Source organism: Grampus griseus (assembly GCF_964374135.1).
Source record: "Grampus griseus genome assembly, chromosome: 2".
NCBI lineage: Eukaryota > Metazoa > Chordata > Mammalia > Artiodactyla > Delphinidae > Grampus > Grampus griseus.
The window spans coordinates 113,498,195-113,518,134 of NC_139018.1; the positions used below are offsets into that span (position 1 = coordinate 113,498,195).

The 19,940-nt window shown below is 42.9% G+C and overlaps 1 protein-coding gene across 1 annotated transcript in view; it reads left to right on the forward strand.

The window, feature by feature from the left end:
- Positions 1-12,217: 12,217 nt before the first annotated feature.
- LRRC49 (leucine rich repeat containing 49) overlaps positions 12,218-19,940 on the forward strand; it is a gene marked incomplete at its 5' end in the record, with an annotated part of 155,745 nt that continues 148,022 nt past the window's right edge. Inside the window, one exon of the mRNA XM_082648708.1 lies at positions 12,218-12,235. Within this exon, the coding sequence (XP_082504834.1) occupies positions 12,218-12,235 (18 nt within the window). The remainder of the gene's footprint in view (positions 12,236-19,940) is intronic.

Sequence of the window (19,940 nt, forward strand, 5' to 3'; positions counted from 1 at the left end):
CGAGCCAGCCGGGCGAGGACTACTGCGACGAGGGGGCGGAGGCGACGCGAGCGGCTCTGCCCCGGAAGGACGGGGGTCGCGGCGCCCCGCCCCGCGCCGCCGTTGCCACCACCCCGACGGCCTACCGAGCGCCAGCGCAGACGGGGTCGCGTAGGGGGAAGGTGCTGTCCTCTGCTCTCCTCTCGCAGAGGCCTGTCCGGGACTGATTCCCCGACCCCCCGGTCCTAACAGTGCGCGCCCGATGCTCACACGGCCCAAGCCCGAGTGATGTGCCAGGGCTCCCTCCTCCCGCCCGCTCCTTTCCAGGCGGCCCCGAGGAGGGGAGGGGCGCGGCACATCTGACTTCACAGTTTGTGGATGACTCTGGGGGTGGCAGGCCCAGACAGCAGCTTAAGGGGCTTCTGTGCCCCCTGCGCGTTTCCCCTTCTGACTTGCACAGACGACCGAAACCTCCACCGTAGGTCTGTATGGCATAAGCACCCTCTACACTGTGCGTCTTGTGACGTCAGGGACTTGGCTCTTGCCGTGCCTCATTCTAGTGGTTCCCAGAGTGTGGTCCCCAGACCAACAGCACCAGCTTTACCTGCGAACTTGTTAGAATTGCACATTCTCAGGGCCCACGCAGACCTCCTGATTAAGAAGCTATGGTTCAGAACTTTGTGCTTTACCAAGCCCTCCAAGCGATGCTGAGGTTCACTAAAGTTTGAAATCCACTGCCCTCTATGCCTCTTAGAATATGCCCTGCACATAGTAAGCATCCAAATATTTGTTGAATGAATAAAGGGAGCTACTGAAATGCCAGTATGTTTGAAACCCTGCCACCTTTTCACATTTAGCTTTATATTGAGTTCCATCTCAGCCCTTCAAATGTGACCCAGAAACCAGGGACAGGGGCATAGAAATGAAGAAAACTTCCATCTGCTTTCATGAAGCTCTTGATTTAGCGCCTTATGCGTAATCTGTTGTGTTAATTTGCCACAGTAGGGCTTCAAAAGAATGGAAACCTGGACCATCACCTTTTGGCTCAAGAAATGGGGTCTTGGAAATCAGCATCCTTGTAAAAGAACACCATGCACAGGGCTCTGGGCACCTGAGCTGGGCCAGGAGAGACCCAAGGGGGCAGTAAGGACAGCCCCTCTTTTTAAGGTTTGACTGGAATCTGTATCCCTTTCTTTTTCAGATCTCTCTTTTGAAAGAAGAGGTCCTAGAATGAATAAGTGAAGGAAGAGGTACACCCTTGGTGTTCTGCCCTAGAACAGCTCACAGCCTGGAGTCTGAGCTACTAGGAGGAAGAGGCAAGAAGTCAAGAGGATCTGTACCTCCCTCCAGGGCTACGGTGATTATAGGACCTCTACACACCTGGTCCACCACTGCAATGAAGAGCAAGAGGAGAGAGATTTGTAAGCCCCTGCATGCCTCCTGATCTGATAACTTTAGTCCCTAAATTCACAAAACAATATGCATCATGTCATTTAAACTGTTGTGTGGCAAAAACTACAGGGATTATTATCCCTACCCAGGATAATGGCTCCATTGGTACCAGGTTTTAATTTACGTAGAATTCATGCATACCTTATATCAGGGTTTCCAATTGCCTGACCATAAGAGTCCCCTGGGGACTGTTCTGAAAATATAGACTCCTAGTCCCCTGTAGTTTGAAAACAGGCAAGTTGGTGGGTGAATCTGATCTGCGGAGGTGTTTTATTTGGTTGGAGTTTTGAAAAAATAAATTGAATTTATATGCCCTTAGATCCAAATATTTCTACCTATGCTGATTCTGGTATTATTTATTTCTGACTCCGTATAAAGGAATTTTGGATCTAGAAAGGATGTTATACACCATCCAGCCCTGAGCTCCTCCTGTTCTGGATTGGGTACCCTCAAGAGTACAAACCTTTCTGCCAGGGCCCCAGTGAGAGAATCAAATGCAAAATTTTCATGAAATTTTTAAGGCAACTTCACATTTGATTTGATTAGTTCTACCCACACACCTCATCATTTGTGTCATTGATGAAGGAACCAGGCCTTTTAAAGGGCCCTTCTGGTTTCCAGCTCCTTCCCACACTGCGCTGTGGCCAGGGAATGAGGCCGCTTCCGCTCAGGCCTGTGTTTAGCATCACTGCAGGGAGTCTGCATCAGTATGGAGATGATTAGCAAAGCCTCCTTCAACAAAGTCATGACCCACGGTTGGCCTCATTCGCTTTCCCTGGAATCTTGAGAGCTCATTTTTATAGTAAACTCAAACTGGGACATGGCTTTTTTCCATAGTTTCTGAGTATAAAACAAAAGGAAAAACATTGACAAGGCATCAGGATGGCCTACGGTTAAGTTAAAGCAAAAACTCAACCCTGGAGACCGCTCCAATAACTGTAGGTGAAGGAGGCATTTTACTTACTCATTTGTTTAAGTACGTAACTGTGCTGGCCTCAATTTTGTAAAGCTGGCCTCAATTTTGTAAAGTGACTAAGACATGATCCATGAATACCAGGAGATGGAGGGAGCCTGGAAAAGAGAGGCTTCAATAAAAAGAAATGTGTCCACTGCAATAAATGTTGTAGCAGAAATCTGAACAAAGAGGCACAGCCTGTAAAAACATCACCAAGGATGTCTTGACACTTGTTAGAATAGCTTCCACCTAAGTAGCAGAGTATAGTAGAAAAAGCACCTGCTCTGGTATCAGATAGACCTGGAGTCAGACACCAGCCTTGCCACATCTTAGCTCCATAACCTCCTGCTGTTGTTTTCTTACCTGTAAAATGGTCTGAATGATCCTTACCTCATCAAGCTGGAGACGTGGATCAAATTAGATAGTTTGTGGAAAATGTCTAGTACAGCACTTAGCCTAGATTAGATGCTTGGTGTATGCTGGTATACACTGTGATGTGGACTTCTAAGTACTTTCATACCAGGAAAGGCTTAGCCTGTGTGGGGAACACAAACACTCTAGCTGCTGCATTCCTCCATTGTAAATCAAGAAATTGGTATTTTTTTGTGTAAATGCAAAAAACTTTACAAATTGAGGTAGCCTTTCAGGGCCAACTTAATTCTGAATACACTGACAAAACAGAACCTCTCTGGGTAGGAAATCAGCATCTTTCTACAGTTCATTTTTAGCTTCAATAAGAATCAAGATATCCATCCACAGATATGAGGTGTTTTATGAGACTTGTCCATTAATATACATTCTCCCTTGTTGAATAATATCAATCCCCAATAGCCACCTAACCAGAAACACATTTCCCAGAATGCTTTGCATATTGTTCTAATCATGTGACTACATTCTGGCCAATAAGATGGGAGCAAAATGTTTTCTCCCACTTCTGGGTTGTGCTTCTAGAAATGCAGACGTGTTTCCCTGGACTTTTTCCTTTGCCCATTGGCAGGAGCAACCATGTTGGCCCCAAGGATGGAAGCCACATGTTAAAGATGGCAGAGAGAAACCCTGGACTTATTTAGTGAACCATAATCTGGATCATCATTTGAGAAAAAAAGAAACTCACACCTTGCTTAACCCTCTATTTTGAGATATCTTTGTTACAGCAGCTTAGCTTGTATCCTAACCAATACATGAGGATTTACTAATATTGGATGAAATAATGTATGGAAGCAACTAGCTCAGGGCTCAGGACATAGTAGCCACTCAATAAATTGGTGCTAAGTTTTAATTTAAAAAATTTGGTAGTATATATAAGTCCATGCCACCCTCTCACTTTGTCCCAGCTTACCCCAAATGTAAAATAGATAGCTAGTGGGAAGCAGCCGCACAGCACAGGGAGATCAGCTCGGTGATTTGTGACCACCTAGAGGGGTGGGATAGGGAGGGTGGGAGGGAGACGCAAGAGGGAAGAGATATGGGGATAAATGTATATGTGTAGCTGATTCACTTTGTTATAAAGCAGAAACAAACACACCATTGTAAAGCAATTATACTCCAATAAAGATGTTAAAAAAAAATCTGGCAACTCAATAACATTTATTGCATGACAAAAGTATACAAATTATGTGGTAAGAATGAAGCAGAATTCAAAAAGGGGTAGAATATGGTCTCTCTTTCTAGGAGCTCACCTTCTAATGGGGGACTTGAATCCTTTATTCCTTCTCCTAAGCCCTTCGCAAGAATAGCATCACCAGCATTACTAGTGGAAGTCCAGCCGTTTTTGCAAGTGGCAAAAACAGTGGGGGCTTCCAGAAGGCTCTCAGCTACTGTCTCCTACTCCCTTAAGTATGAGGTTCCCTCTCTCCAAAAAAGCAACATCCCAAGTTTGGGTCCCACCATTTAAATTAACATCTTGCTGTTCTAACATTAATTTCTTTGTGGCATATTTATCAAATTGTTTCGGCACATATTTCAGAGAGACAGTGTTTAAGCTTTGCCTGCCATTTATGCCTTGTAGAAGACTAGTTTATCAAACTGATGGGGAGTGCAACACATTAAAAATAGATGGATTTTACTTGGGGGGACGGAAGTGAGAGGAGGGCTAGTTCTAGGAGAGTGTTCAGAAATTTCAGGGGTAAAGGTGATTGGCAGAAGTGCCAAGAAGCGTAAGTAGAGGCACTCATTGAGGGAAAGCCTGAAGAACTTGCACAAAGCTGGATCACACAGAGCAAGAGAGCCAGTTGTATCCTCTGGTCAGAGAGGTGAGAGCACCCCTGGTCCTCCAATTCTTAGGAAGACATACAGCAGCCAAACCTTCAACCTGGTCGGGGTGGGAGTTCTATTAGGTCTGAGATTCTGTACACTAGTCTCACCTAGGGAGCTCTTAAAAAGTCTGATGTCCAGGCTGCACCCCCCTCAATTAAGTTCTGGGGGTGAGACCCAGGCATCAAAATCTTCCAAAGCTCCCAGTGATTCCGATACGTGGATAAGAACCTCTGCCTTAGCTCTTTCAGGTTTATGTTCCCCAGACCCCCTCTGGAGACTGGCTACTGGGTCGCCTGATCTCCAGGTGCAAGTAAAGAGCCCAATTCAATCCCAGCAGTTTCCTAGAGTTTACTGAAAGACTAGGCGACACGAAGGCGAATTTCTCAAGTGATTTCTCTGCAAAAGCAGACTTCTAACCAGGTTGCTGCAAACGGTTGTGCAGGCTGTACATAGTACAAGGATGCTTGGTAAAAGGGAGGACGGGACTGAAACAACAGCCTAAACTCCGCTCACCAAGCTGTCACCCTGGCCTTGAACTTGATGCAACCTGAAGGAGAAGAGGTGCCTATTTCTAATTCTCACGAAGGAGCTAAAGGGCTAATAGTGTCTCTGTTTCAGGCCTGCTTGAGGTAGAGACACAGGGAGATTTAAGAACCATCTGCATTGGAATTACCTGGGATCTTACGAAAACACAGGTTCCTGGACCCTCATTCCAGATCTAATGAATTAGATCTCTGGGAAGGGGCTTAGAAATCTGTGTTTTAACAATATTCCAAGTGGTCTTCATCAAGCTGAAGTTGGTGACCACTGGCCTAGTGTATGGGATGGTCTTTCAATAAAAATAAATTGAGCACCTCCTACATGCCAAGGATACAAGTGCAAATAAGATCCTGTTCCCTCCTCAAGCATCCTGATCCAGTGGGAGACACAAAGTGTGGGTCCCAGGAGGAGCCCAAGCTATAAGCTCTGCTGGGGTTCAGATAGGTCTGGCACATTCAGAGAACCAGTGAGCAGACCCAGAAATGTCTATGAGAGGAAGCTCCTCCCAGGAGAATAGTCATCCCAGGGACACAGGAGCCAGGCACCACAAGCCTGACCCACTAACAAAGCCTCCACTGTCCAAAAGGAGTGATTTGGAGGACCGCTTAGTGTCTGATGTATGTTTGCTCATGGCCCAAGGCCCTGTTACCCAACCCCTATTTCCGCCCTGTGTTTATATATCTGAGTTCCATGGAAAGCTGGGAACCTGTGCATTAAAACTGAAAGAGCTGTTTTTCTATAACCAATATAAACCATTTGGGCAGAAGGAAAATGACTTTGGGACCCTACTGACTGAACATACACATAAAGGGGGAGGCGTTCTTTGCCACTGCGCAGAACAACATCTCACAGCTTTGGCACCTCCTGTGCCCATCCTCAGCTGCAGGACGGAGACTGTGGTGCCTGGTGTACACAGCTGGGCCCAGGGGAGAGGGCACTGTCTAGCTGAGAAGTGCTGGGGCAGCAGAGAAGGGATGACCTACAGACACCAGGTGATGACTAGCTAGACTTGTCTGTGAACACATGTGAGACCTCTCCCCCTAGAGAGTTCCCACAGATACTTGGGGAGTCTTTGGGGGTGGGTGGGTGTGAAGATCATGTATTAATGGCATTAGTGGGCAAGAAGGGACAGGTGGCAGGAGATTCAGAAGATTGGCCTTTCCTTCATTATCATCCCCTTTGCAGAAGGAACTTAGTGCCCAGTCAGAGTGACTTCTAATCTGTAGCCCAAACCAAGCACTCACTCCAAGGAGCCCTGAGGCATGGGCACTGGCATGGGGCAGGGGTGTTGAGAGAGAAGGACGGACCCTGGGGTTCTGGAGGTGGGGAAGGTGTGCGTCATTTCCTTTGCCCAGTTTGGAAGGTCTAGCACATCCTGGCCCCTGCCCACTTTCCCACCCTTATCTCATGTCACCCTGGCCCTAGGTCTCTGCTCCAACCATGTGGAACTTCTCTCAGTTGATTCCAAGGCACCAACACACTCTTTAGCTTCTGGTGCTTGAAGTACTAATTCTCCCCCCTTTTACAGGCCAACTCCTACTAATCTGTCAGTCAAAATGTCACTCACTCAGGTGGACCTTTCTGGAGTCACCAGTTTAGTGTCTAGGGCATTCAATGCAGCCCATAGACTCAGATGTGGAGAAAATGTAGCTCTTTCGGGTGATGGAAATTGAATCTCAGTTTTAGTTTGCACTCTTCCCATAGAAGACTTTTCGATCAAAATTCCACACTGTCATCTGGTCACCAGTCATCTGTTTTCCCAGGAATCTATCTACCAAAATGTCTATATCATCAGTCAGGGGCTCTCTGGGCTGCCTCAATGCCAAGCTTGCTGCTTCAAGGCCAAGACTGGAGCGTCGGGAACTTTGCTGGGTTCGCCATGATACTGTGGGCCTAGAATCAACACCACTGACACACAACCATTTTCCTCTTGCTTCCATTCTAGAGGAATCATTTTCTGGTTCCCGGAGAAGTTACTCCCATCTCAAACCTTATTCTGCTCAATGGCTGCTAACTTCTTTCCCAAAACTTTTTATTATTTTCATAGATACAGAAAGGTTGAAAGAATAATTAAATGATCATCCTTATAAATTCTACTGGGTTCAAAGATTGTTAATATTTTGCCATCATTGCTTCCTCACCTCTAAGTACTCCAGACTGTGTCTTCTAAAAATAAAGGCATACGCCTACATAACCACAACACCGTGGTCACACCTAACAAAATTATCAGTATTTCCACAAAATCATCTAAAATCTAGTTCATATTCGATTCCCCCCAAATGTTCCATTCCAATAATTTTTTATGCTTAAAAACAAAAACCAGGGCTTCCCTGGTGGTGCAGTGGTTGAGAGTCCGCCTGCTGATGCAGGGGACACGGGTTTGTGCCCCGGTCCGGGAGGATCCCACATGCCGCGGAGCGGCTAGGCCCGTGAGCCATGGCCGCTGAGCCTGCGCATCCGGAGCCTGTGCTCCGTAACAGGAGAGGCCACAACAGTGAGAGGCCCGCGTACTGCAAAAAAAAAAATCACACACACACACAAAAACCCAAAAACCAGCATCCAATTGAGTCACACATTGCATTTTCTCTTTATACCCTTCTAGAATATAGTTTTAATCTAGAATACTTTCTCTGCCTTTCTATGTTGTTGCTGTTGTTGCTTCATGAAGTTGACTTTTTTGAAGGATTCACGTCAGTTAACCTGAAAGACTAAGGCTTTTGTAAACAAAAGTCAAAGAACTCCGCTCCAAACTTTCCCTAAGGCAAGAAGTGAAACCAACCTTCCCGGTTTGCTCAGGATTGAGGGTTTTCTCTGACCATGGAATTTTGCGCCAAACCAAGAAAGTCCTGGACAAACCAGGATGAGCTGATCACCCTAGAGGCAAGGAGGCACAGAACTGCATATATGTTTTAATGGTTGCAAGGTGCAGGATAAAACCCTAAACATAATAATAACCCAATGTTATGCAGCCACACTTGATTGCTAAAGGGTTTCATAAGCACCCTATGGTTATACTTTTACAACACTCATCATTTTTTGACTCTGTTTCATGTCTAATTTTTCAGTAGATAGTAAACTCCATGAAGGCAGGGACATGTATGTCTTTCTCATTACTCTAATCTCATTGTATCCCCATAGTCCTGATACATAACAAGTGTTTATTAACTATTTGTTGAATGAAGAAATAATTTAATGATGCCAAGGTACTTCGCAAATGAATATATAAAGTAGAATTTAGCACATATTTTATGAATGCCCAGCGAAGACAACTTGAAACAGTAAGACTGCAGCCCTGGTTGGTAATCTCCATACCCCTAATCACCTAATAGTGTCAGGTTATGTTGCCTGGTGGAGATCTTAACAAGCATCCTGTGCAATTCTGGGTAAGACTCTGGAAGTTTACATAATCTTCAACATCAGATTCAGACCTTAGCTTCTAAGTCCTCAGAGGCTTCATGCAGTGAGGGTACAGATAAAAGTAGGGGGTATCTGGGAATCTGGAGATACTTAACCCAATAATAAGCAGCACTGGCCCAAGTACTAGGGTCCTAAGGAAAAATCAATTACACTGCAAGACAATTAAGTTAATTCAAGTAGAAATTAAAATAATAGTTTTGCTCAGTCTTTGTCCCTTTCTCCAGAGTTGAACCCCTCAGGACCATTAAATGATTGGTCTCTGAGAGACCAAGAAGGAGGGGTTAGGGTTGGGAGGGCAGTTGAAATATGGTATAATTCTGGACCTGAACTTCTGGTGGACGTAAGGTCACGTCTGGCCTTTGGGAGTCTTCTGGCCTGGAGATTTGGTGACAGACTTGAAGTAGCACTGGATGAGTTGGAGGCTTATCTGAAGTAGAATCTTGAAGGCCCAGCGCCCTTGGACTGGCAAGTCCAAATGGAAGACACCACAGCTCAATGCATGCTCTCTCACTCCTTTCTCCCTCTCCAGAGGAAGGTCTGGTTGGGACCCAGGCTAACTCATAAAGGGATGACTTACTGGCAAGAATCCTTAGTTTAGATGCTCACCAGAGAAAGAGGTGTGAGGGATGCTATGAAGTATCGACTAAAGACTGATAGACAAGAGTACTTAGAAAAGAACTTCCTAACTGTGAAGGAATTTAGAAGTGCGTGATGAGATCCGTATTTTTAAGCACCAGCAGAGTACTTTTCATGTGTCCCTCACACTAAAGTGGGGGACAGAAGTACTGAGAAGACACCAAAGCACAGTGAAGGAGATAAAGAGAATGGCCATTTAAGGAGCAAATACTGTGTACTGTGCACATGACCTCGCTTACTCCTGGTAGCAATCCCAAGGAGGTGCTTCTCAGGGAAACAGGTTTAGCAAAATTAAGTGACTTTCTAAAGGTTACATGGCTGCGATGTGGCAGATGTAAAGAGTTATACCTGTACTGCCTGACTTCAAATCTACACCTTCCCCACTGTACTACCCTGCATTCTTCTGGAGATGCAATGGGACTAAGACCTAAACAGTCTTAGAAATGGGGGAATTATTAAATCTGGGTGAAGAACACTTCCTACTGGGTATGCATCCAAACACGTGTAATAATGAGTTATTACACTGTTATAGCTTACATTTCAAGGTGAACATTTTTCTATATCGTTTAGCCCAAATGTGACACTGGAGGGAAGTTTTAAGCTAACTTACCCCAGATGCCATATTCTATTTGAAGGGCACTGGAAAGACTTTTATCCCCCCCAACTTTCTCTACCACTCTTACCACACTGCCTGAAATCTTGGCATGCATTGTTTTTTTGTTTTTTTTTTCCTGCGGTACCGGGCCTCTCACTGCTGTGGCCTCTCCCGTTGCGGAGCACAGGCTCTGGACATGCAGGCCCAGCAGCCATGCTCCACGGGCCCAGCTGCTCTGCGGCATGTGGGATCCTCCCGGACCGGGGCACGAACCCATGTACCCTGCATCGGCAGCCGGACTCTCAACGCCTGCGCCACCAGGGAAGCCCCCGGCATGCATTGTTTTGAGATGAATACTGGGGTCATGGTGCTCAAAGGCATTCTAAATGAACTAGTCTGATCCATAGGTCATAGCGCAAGGTGCTCCGTATTCCTCCTCTCTGTCACCTCTATTCTGATATGTTCCAGATGCTCCAGCAGCTCCATTTCTCAGTATTAGCTGTGAACTTGAGAGCACTGTGTTCTCTCTTCTCTTTGGTGTGATTGTCCTTCGCCCTTGGGGGAGGGGGAAGGGTGCTCATAGCCTGGAGGGTGGCCAGATTATTCCATTTTGCAATCTCCAGCCACAGCTGCTAGAGAAAACTTATATTGTGTTTTCATTCAGTGGGGAAAACATGTTTTGTTTTGCACTCTTGCGTAACCATGAAACATCGGGGGTAATTTAGTTAAAAACTTCCCTCCAGTGTCATGTTTGGGCTAAATGATATGGAAAAATGTTCATCTTGGACTGTAAGCTATAACAGTGTAATAAGGTGACTGGACCTGAATAGACACTTGACCCAAGGTGAACCTATCAGAGGCTCCAACTCAAAACTGGACTACCAAACCCAGAAACTGTGGTTAGGTAGCTGAGGGATATATATATATGTTAACTTAGGACTGGTGACCATCTCAGGTTGTGTGCAGGTAGAAGAGGCTGGTGCAGATCTGTAGCTCTACTGGTTATTACCACCTACAAGTTCAGAAGCTAAGCAGCACATGCACGCACACACAAATCCTCTTTAAAAAGCATGGGTGGGGAAAAGTTATAAATATTAAACTGTGACACTTTTGTCCCTGTTACATTTCCAACAATCTCCCTTTTTTGCCTTGAGCTATCAGACAGGGTCTTAAATTAACAGGTGACTTTTGTTTATTCATGCGTATTTGTTTTTCTTAAGCTCCCACACTCAATGTATTGTTGCTTTTATTAACAGGAAACTAATATTAAAAGTAAAACACTGAGCTGCAGCTGGAAAAAAAATTATTTACTGGAATGTTTCCTAGTTGAGTACTCGCCCTCACCCCCAAACCTTCCTATTTTTGACATGCTGAGCTTCAGAAACTGAGAGGTTTTCTTTGGTTTCTTTCACTTTGGTTCAAAATCCAGGGGACAGTTTAAGTTTGGAATGTGTCCATGCAAAATTCTTGTCCTGTGCAGAGCAAAGCCCTGTCATTTCCCCCAGGATTCCAACAGCAAAGAGTGATGCTGAATCAAAGATGCAGAGTATGGTTTCCCCCGTTGATTTATAGACTCAAAGAATGGAAGGGGTGAGTCATCGGCAAATTGAATTGGGAGGCATTGTTGCAGAGCAGCCCCCACTTTGTCATTAAAATCCTGCTTCAATATCACCCTAGCTCCACTGTGGTTTTTCATTTTTAGAAATATGAGTGAATGCCATATAGTTAGTTACCGCTTTTTCATGACACGTCAGATTCATGTGAAGTTGCATCAACCCCAAAGGGTAAAACAGTTCAGGACAGAACTATTTGGAATAAGCCTATTAGGTAATTCTTATCCCTCTCAAGGTCATCATATCCTCTTCCCCACTGGAAATCAAATTCTAACTAAAACATGATTGGAATTGGTTTTAAGAATTTTTAGATATGCCATAAAGTCTTTAAGGGGAGGACTACTTCTGTCATGTTTGATTTTATCCTCAGTTTGTTGTAATGAGTGAAAAAACATTCATATAGTGCTAGGAGATGAACCTAGGGGATGAGTACTCAGAAGTAACTTCCTGAGTGGTCCGGTTTGGGGATCTAGAATTGTGGTTTAGAAGCCTGGGAAGATGCTGGGGATCAAGTTGTGATACAATTTAGGGTTTCCCAAAGTGTGTGTATTCTACAAGGATGAGAAAATTTTCAAGAAGGAGAAAATTACTGCCACTTTAATAAAAGAGGAAATTTAGACAAGAGGAGTTCCATAAGCAGAATCCAAGAAAGATGTTGTGTCCATGAGGAGAGTAATTCTGATCTGAAACCACGGAGTGGATCTATGCCTAGAGAGAAAGGGGACCTTATTTCCCAGGAGATTCCAAGGCCTGCGAGAGAAACAACTCTTAACGATGGATTGCCAAGCAGAGGTAACCTAAGTCTAAACCTGCAGTTGACCCAATTTTAATACCAATTGTACTCCGCTATTCCCTCACTGAGGTTAAACATCATGTACAGTCAAAATAGCTAACTAAACCTATGATGACAGAAGAATAGAAGGATGAGGGTTAAGATGAGGAGGAAGAATACTGATAGCCTTTTCCTTAGGGAACCTTTACCAGGCTATATACATCAGGTGGTGTTTGTTGTCTAACATGCTACGCCACAATATAATGACTTAAAAACACAACCGAAACAAAACAAAACAAAACAAAACACAACCGATAATTTAGCTCACAATTCCATGGATTGGCTGCGAAGTTCTTCTGTTTGGACAGTCTTGACTGATTCTACTGGACTTTCTCAAGCTCCTCCAGTCAGCTGGCACGTTGGCAGTGGCTGGATGATCTAGGGTGGCCTCACTCAGGTGTCTGGCGTTTACAAGGCTCTTGGTAAGGGTCTGGTTTCTTCCGCACATGGCCTCTCACCCTTTAGCAGGCTTGCCTGGGCTCATTCACACAGTAATGTTGAGGTTCCAAGCGCAGCAAGAGGACACGCCCAATACTCAAGGGCTTTCAAAGCCTCAGCTTGCAACACTTTTGCTAATGTCCCACTGGTGAAAGTGAGGCGTACCGTCAAGCCAGATTCAAGGAGTGGACAAATACATTTTACCTCTTGATGAGAGTAGAAGAATTTATGGTCACTTAAAAAATCTACCACAACTAGAGAGCTGGGTTGGTAAAGAAATAAACCAATCAGCCCTTAGAACTTGCCGAGAAAGTGTTGGGACATCAAGGAAAGAGTTATTGGGTATAGAAAATTTTCCATTTCCTGGGTGGTGTTAGCAAAACAGTACCTGAATGTCATTTAGTCCAACTAGGGAACACTCTGTTTAGGGATTACCCTGGGTTATGTCATCACAGAGCCCAACATAACTTTTGCGGCTCTGAATAGAACTACAAAACACCACCTTAGAACAGTCCTGGAGGTGTCCTAGATGTCTGTGATCTGTTCTGAAACTAACGAGGCAGGGACAACCTCCTTGGAATATCTGAAGACCCATCCCTACTCATTCAGGTGCGAAAGAGGACCTACTATTTCTTTTCAAGGGCAGGGATTAAGATCTAGGAGGTGCAAAGGGTAGATGGGTGAGTAGTAGTGATAGGGTAGGTTAGTCGTTTGAATGGAATCAGGAAAAGAAAGGATATGAATGGCAAGCCTGCTCCCAGAAGGAAGCAATCAAAAATTTTTTTTTTCAAAATTAATAATAAGTTGGAGTCTATGACCTAGAGGAAAGGTGAGGGAACGTTTAAAGGACAGGTGCAAGAAATCTGATAGTCTCTTGAAGCAACTGAATTTTTTTTAAGATGATGAGTTAGGTAAGATTCTAATCTCGGCTCTGCCACTAACTAGTTAGTTATATGACCGTGGACAAATCACCTTATTTGGTTTTCTCATTGACAAAATGAGCGATTTTGGCTGGATAATTTTTCCAAAGTTCTTTCCAGCTCTAACATCTTCATGGAAGCTAGACAAAGGATTGACACATATGTCAAGGAAATGAGGCTGTGTCGGGGGAATCCGCTTCAAAGAGCATTGGAACAGGTATTGAGGAAGATCTGAGACCTCTAGAGTTTTAAAAACAGGATAGATCCCTATCATTCGTTCAACAAATATTAACTGAGGATCTACTATATGCCAGACAGAGCAGTCAGTGAATGACACCACCCACCCCTGTGGAGCTTACAGAATCACTTGGGCTTGATCAAATTATTTAAGAGAAAAAGTAGGATTTGTAAACACATCCAGTTTCATTATTCAATCATTTCTGATGAAGAATGGGATGGGGTTTGCCAGAAAATGGGGAGACTGGATTGCTGAGGCAATTGCAGGCAAGGATTACATCAGATAACTACTCTGATCTTTAATTTCTTCATCTGCAAAATAGAAAGGGCAGACTGGATCATCCCTAAGGTCTCATTCAGCTCCAAAATTCTGATTTGGCTGCCCAGCCATTCTTAGGTGCTTTAGCTCAGCAACCCCACCTAGTGTCACTGTGTGGAGTTAGTAGAAAACCTCCAATAGTCCTATTGACTGATGAGAGGCCACAAAAGAGACTGGACATAACTGAAGACGGGCTTGAGAATCAAGATGTAAGAGTAGAGGGTTGATGGTGATTACAAGTCATTGCCTATGACTGGGGCAGGGAGGACACTACCCGCAAAGGGGCAGAAGGAAGTGTTTGTGGGCTATGCAAGCGTTATATATCCTGATGTGATGAAAGTTACATTGGTACACACAGCTGTAGTTGTGTAAATCATACCTTTGTAAAGTTGACGAAAGAAAAAGGCAATACGGCTAATTACCAAATGACTAACACAAGCAATAAATTCTGTAGTTTTTTAAGGTAGGCTTCCCAGAATAGGCACAATAGGAATGGCCCTTGAGGAGAAATAGGATATAGATATGCTATATTTTTTGCATCCAGGCTGCTGCCATCTCCCCAGAATTTTTTCTCCTACTTTCTCAATGTCCCTGCTTCATTATTCTTGGCATAGAAAGGGAAGAGGCAAGCGTCAAACGCGAGTTGGGTTGGTTGTTTGTTTTTGTTTTGCCAATTATCTGAAGAGCTAATTCCTGAATGCTCAGAAGTTGTTAATTCGATTAATAGATAATGCAGGCTTGTAAAATTTTCTTGGTCTCTCCTGCTTCTTGTTTTGGAGCAATACTGCCAGGTAAGTAATGAAGACATTGTGCCACAAGAGGGTTACAAGTTCTCCTTGAGGGATTCTACATCATGGCTTCAACTATCACTTTTATGTAAATGCCTCCCCAGGCTACATCTCCCTGCCTGACCACTCTAATTGCCTAAGAAACGCATCTGCTTTCCCCTTCCATTATCCTCTCAAACTCAACATTCAGTATTCATTTAGCAAATACAAGCATGCCAAACACCTATGCAAACCCCTTAGACCTTTAGAACAGTGCTTGGCACGTGGGAATACTAACGAAAGACAATCCTCACTTTCAAGTTTTATAGAGTCTAGTGGAGGGGGGAGAGCGGTAAACAGGGAGCAACGACTGATTTTCTTTTCTTTCTAGTTTTTTCTCTTTTCCAGAATTTCACACAAATGGAAACACTGAGTATGTACTCTTTTTTTGAGTCTGGGTTTTTTTCTCTCAGAATGTTTTCAAAATTCATCCATGGTGTTACATATATGTTTGTTCTCTTTTATTGCTGAGAGAATTTCATTGTTTGGATATACTACAATTTGTTTATCCATTTACTTGTTGATGAACATTTGGGCTGTTTTCAGGTTTTGACTCTTAAGAACATTTGTGTAAAAGTCTTTGGGTAGACATATATTTCATTTTCTCTTGGATATATACCTAGGAATGGAATTGCGTGGTTGAATGATTTGGGTGTCACCTTTATGAAAGTTGGCCAAACTGTTTTCCAAGGTGGTTGTGACATTTTATGTTCCCATCGGCCATGCATGAGAGTTCCAGTTGCTCTTTCTCTCTCCAACACTTGGTTATTATTCTAAATCCTTTGCACTTCCCTATCCTTTGCAAGTGGTATGGATTTTTTTTTTTTTTTTGCTGCACCGCATGGCTTGAAGGATCTTAGTTTCTGACCAGGAATTGAACCCGGGCCCCCTGCAGTGGAAGCGTAGTCCTAACCACTGGACTGCCAGGGAAGTCCCATGTACGTTGTATGGATTTTTAAAACTTCACTTTCCAATTATTTATTACCAGTATATAGAAATACAGTTGATTCTTGTACTTTGACTTTATTAACTCAGTTATTGGTTCTAGTAGCTTTCCTGTAGATCCCACAGGCATTTCTATGTATATGATCATGTTATCTGTAGAAAAAAAGATTTGTATCTTCCTTTTAAACTGTGCGTTTTCTTTTTGCCTTTACTGCACTAATTAGAATCTTTAGCACAATGTTGAATAGGAATATTGAAGAATGGATACCCTTGCCTTTTCCCTGATTTTATGGATAAAGCTTTCAGCCCTTGAACATTACCTGTGATGTTATAGGTATATACTTCACGGCTGCCATTCATCAGATTGAGAAAATAAATTCTCTCCTATTCTTAGTTTACTAAGGTTTTTTTTTTTTATCATGAACGGATATTGATTTTTGTCAAATGTTCTTTCTAAGTCTAATGAGATGATCATATGATCTGTACCCTTTATTCTCTCTTAATGTGGTGAATTACACTGATTGATTTTTTAAGGTAAAGCTAACCTTGCATTGTTGAGCTAAACTATACTTGGACGTGATGTATTATTCTTGTAATATATTGCAGAATAGGTTTGCTAAAGATATTTGCATCTATGTTCAACAAGGGATGTTGGTTTGTAATTTCTTTTCTTATAATGTTTTTGGCCAGTTTTGGTGATAGAGTGATCCTGAATTCATAACATGAAATGCAAAGTGTTCCCTAGTCCATCTATCTTGAGAGAGCTGTGTAATATTGGCACATTTTCTTGTGTTTGATAGAATTTCTAAGTGAAGTCATCTGGGCCTATAATTTTCTTTGCGAAAGAATGATAATTCAATTTCTTTAATAGCTATAGAGGTATTCAGATTTTCTGTTTCTTCTTTTGTCCGTTTTGATAGCTTGTCTCTTTTCAGTTCTAGAACTTCCGTCTGATTCTTTTTTTATAGCTTCTTTCTCCCTGCTGAGATTCCCCAACTCTTCATTCAGTACTGCTATAGTTTCCTCCTTGAACATATTTATAATAGCTCCTTTAAAGTTTTTGCCTGGTAATCACAACTTCTGGTTATCATGGGGTTGGTTTCTTTTGATTCCTTTTTGTCTTTATTATGAGTCACACTTTCCAGTTTCTCCACATGACAACTAATTTTTAATTTTGCACTGGATATTTTGGATGATAAATTGTTATCTTCTTCCAAAGTATGATGGATTTTGTTCTAATGGCCAGTTAACTTGGCTGGACCCAAACTCCTGTTTCCACTGTGATGGATAGCAGCTAAGCTAAGGCTTCCAACTGCTGGGCCCCTTGAGGTCTCTCCACAAAACATATGTGTGTTTCAGTGATTAGTCAAGGATTTGGGTGGAGTTTGAAGCAGATTTTGGTCCCCCTCCCCGGTGGTTTCTCCTTTGCCATGACTTGCCCCATCACTTTTCATTCTGATAGCCCTTAATTTTCACCTTTGACTCCTCAAGCTAGTAAGACTGCAGCTTTCTGCTTGACTTCTACTGCCCGTCACAGCATGGAATGGGGAGTGTACTCAGGTGGAAAGGCGCATAGAGGACATCTCACCTACTGCAGTTCAACTCTTTCAAGGTTGACTTCATGGTCCTACCTTCTTTTGATGCTCCCCAGTCTCTCCAAAGTTGTCTGGTATATTTTTCCCCAGAATGTATACGTGTAATCCATGGGAGGATTAATCTGATACAAGCTTCTTTGCTACTAACAGAGTAGGAACTGCTCTACTTGTTTTCATGAAGAAATTTGGGGAGATTAAAAAAAAATCGACACCACTCACCACTATCATCTTTCCAGAATTCCCATAGAGGAATACTTTTGACTGACCAAACTTTATATTCACATGCTCTTGACATATCTCTCTTCTCTCACGTAAGTCTAATGGTTTTATGTGTGTATCCAATTAAGCTTTTTAAGAATAAGAAATAAATACTGGCAGATTAGCCAGCCAAGTAATACATTTAAAAAAGAATTTAAGACCAGAATAAGATTAAAAAAATGTTTGACTGTGACCTCAAATGTCTCACATGGTATGGTCCTACACATCACTCCAATCTCATGTCTTATCATTCTCTGCCTAGTTCATTATCTCCAGCTACACCTAGCCTTCTTGCTATTCCTCAAATACCAGAGCACATGCTGTCCCTATCATCTGGAACGCTCTTCCCTGTGATCATTACATGGTTGCTCTTTCTGATCATTCATGTCTCTGATCATATATCATATCTTCAGAGAGGCCTTTTTATTTATTTATTTTGTGGTACGCGGGCCTCTCACCGTTGTGGCCTCTCCCGTTGCGGAGCACAGGCTCCGGACGCGCAGGCGCAGCGGCCATGACTCACGGGCCCAGCCGCTCCGCGGCATGTGGGATCTTCCCAGATCAGGGCACGAACCCACGTCCCCTGCGTTGGCAGGTGGACTCCCAACCACTGCGCCACCAGGGAAGCCCCAGAGAGGCCTTTTCTGATTACCCTCCCTAAAAGAGCACACATTCTCCCCCCACCCCAATTATGCTCTAACATCTTACTCTGCTTATTTTGTTCAAAGGACTAATCACTATCTGAGATTATTCATTCATTTCCTTATTTTTTGTCTGGCTCCCCACTAAAAGGTAAGCACCAAGAGGGCAGAATCTTTGTCTGTCTTGTTCACCAATGTATCCTTAGTGCCTAGGACAGTTGTCTGGCACAGAGTATGTTTAATAAGTATCTATTAAATAAATAAATGAAGAATAATATGGGAGACCCCCCCACCACTAAACTCATCTGGTAACAAAAGAAATTCAGAAAAACAAAAATATGTATGCAAAAAGTAAACAGTAATGTATAAACTATAAGTTCCCTATATTCAATTTAAAATAAAGCCACAGCTTTGGCACAGCAAAGGAAACTATCAACAAAACTAAAAGGCTGCCTACTTAATGGGAGAAGAGATTGGCAAATGATATCTCTGATATGGGGTTAATATCTAAAATATAAAAATAACTCATATAACTCAGCAACATCAAAAAACAAACAACCTGATTGAAAAAAGGGCCAAGGATCTGAACATTTTTCCAAAGACATAGAGATGACCAATAGGCACATGAAAAGATGCTCAACATCACTAATCAACAGGGAAATGCAAATCAAAACTACAATGAGATATCACCTCACACCTGTCATCATGGCTATTACCAAAAAGACAACAAATAACAAATATTGGTGAGGATGTGGAGAAAAGGGAACCTTCATGCACTGTTGATGGGAATGTAAATTGGTGCAGCCACTGTGGAGAACAATATGGAGATTCCTCAAAAAATTAAAAATAGAACTACCATATGATCCAGCAATTCTACTCTTGGCTATTTATCTGAAGAAAACAAAAACACTAATTAAAAAAGATATATGCACGCCTATATTCATTGCAGCATTATCCATTAATAGATGAATGAAGAAAATGTGGTACACACACACATACACACACAATGGATATGCTTGGCCATAAAAAAGAATGAAATCTTGCCATTTTCAGCAACATGGATAGACCTAGGGGGTATTATGCTAAGTGCAATAAATTAAACAGAGAAAGACAAATACTGTATGACTTCACTTGTATGTGGAATCTAAAAATAAAACAAATGAACAAACATAACAAAACAGAAACAGAATTATAGATACAGAGAACAAACAGGTGGTTGCCAGAGGGGAGAATGTGGTGGGGGAAGGAGAGAACTGGGTGAGGGAGATTAAGAGGAACAAACTCCCAGTTGCAAAATAAGTCAAGGGTATGAAATGTATGGTGTGGGGAATACAGTCAATAATTACGTAATATCTTTGGTTTGGTGACAGATGGTAACTAGACTTATCCTGGTGATCATTTTGAAATATAGCGAAGTATGGAATCACTATGTTGAGTACCAGGAACTAACATAATGTTGGAGGTCAATTATACTTCAAAAACAAA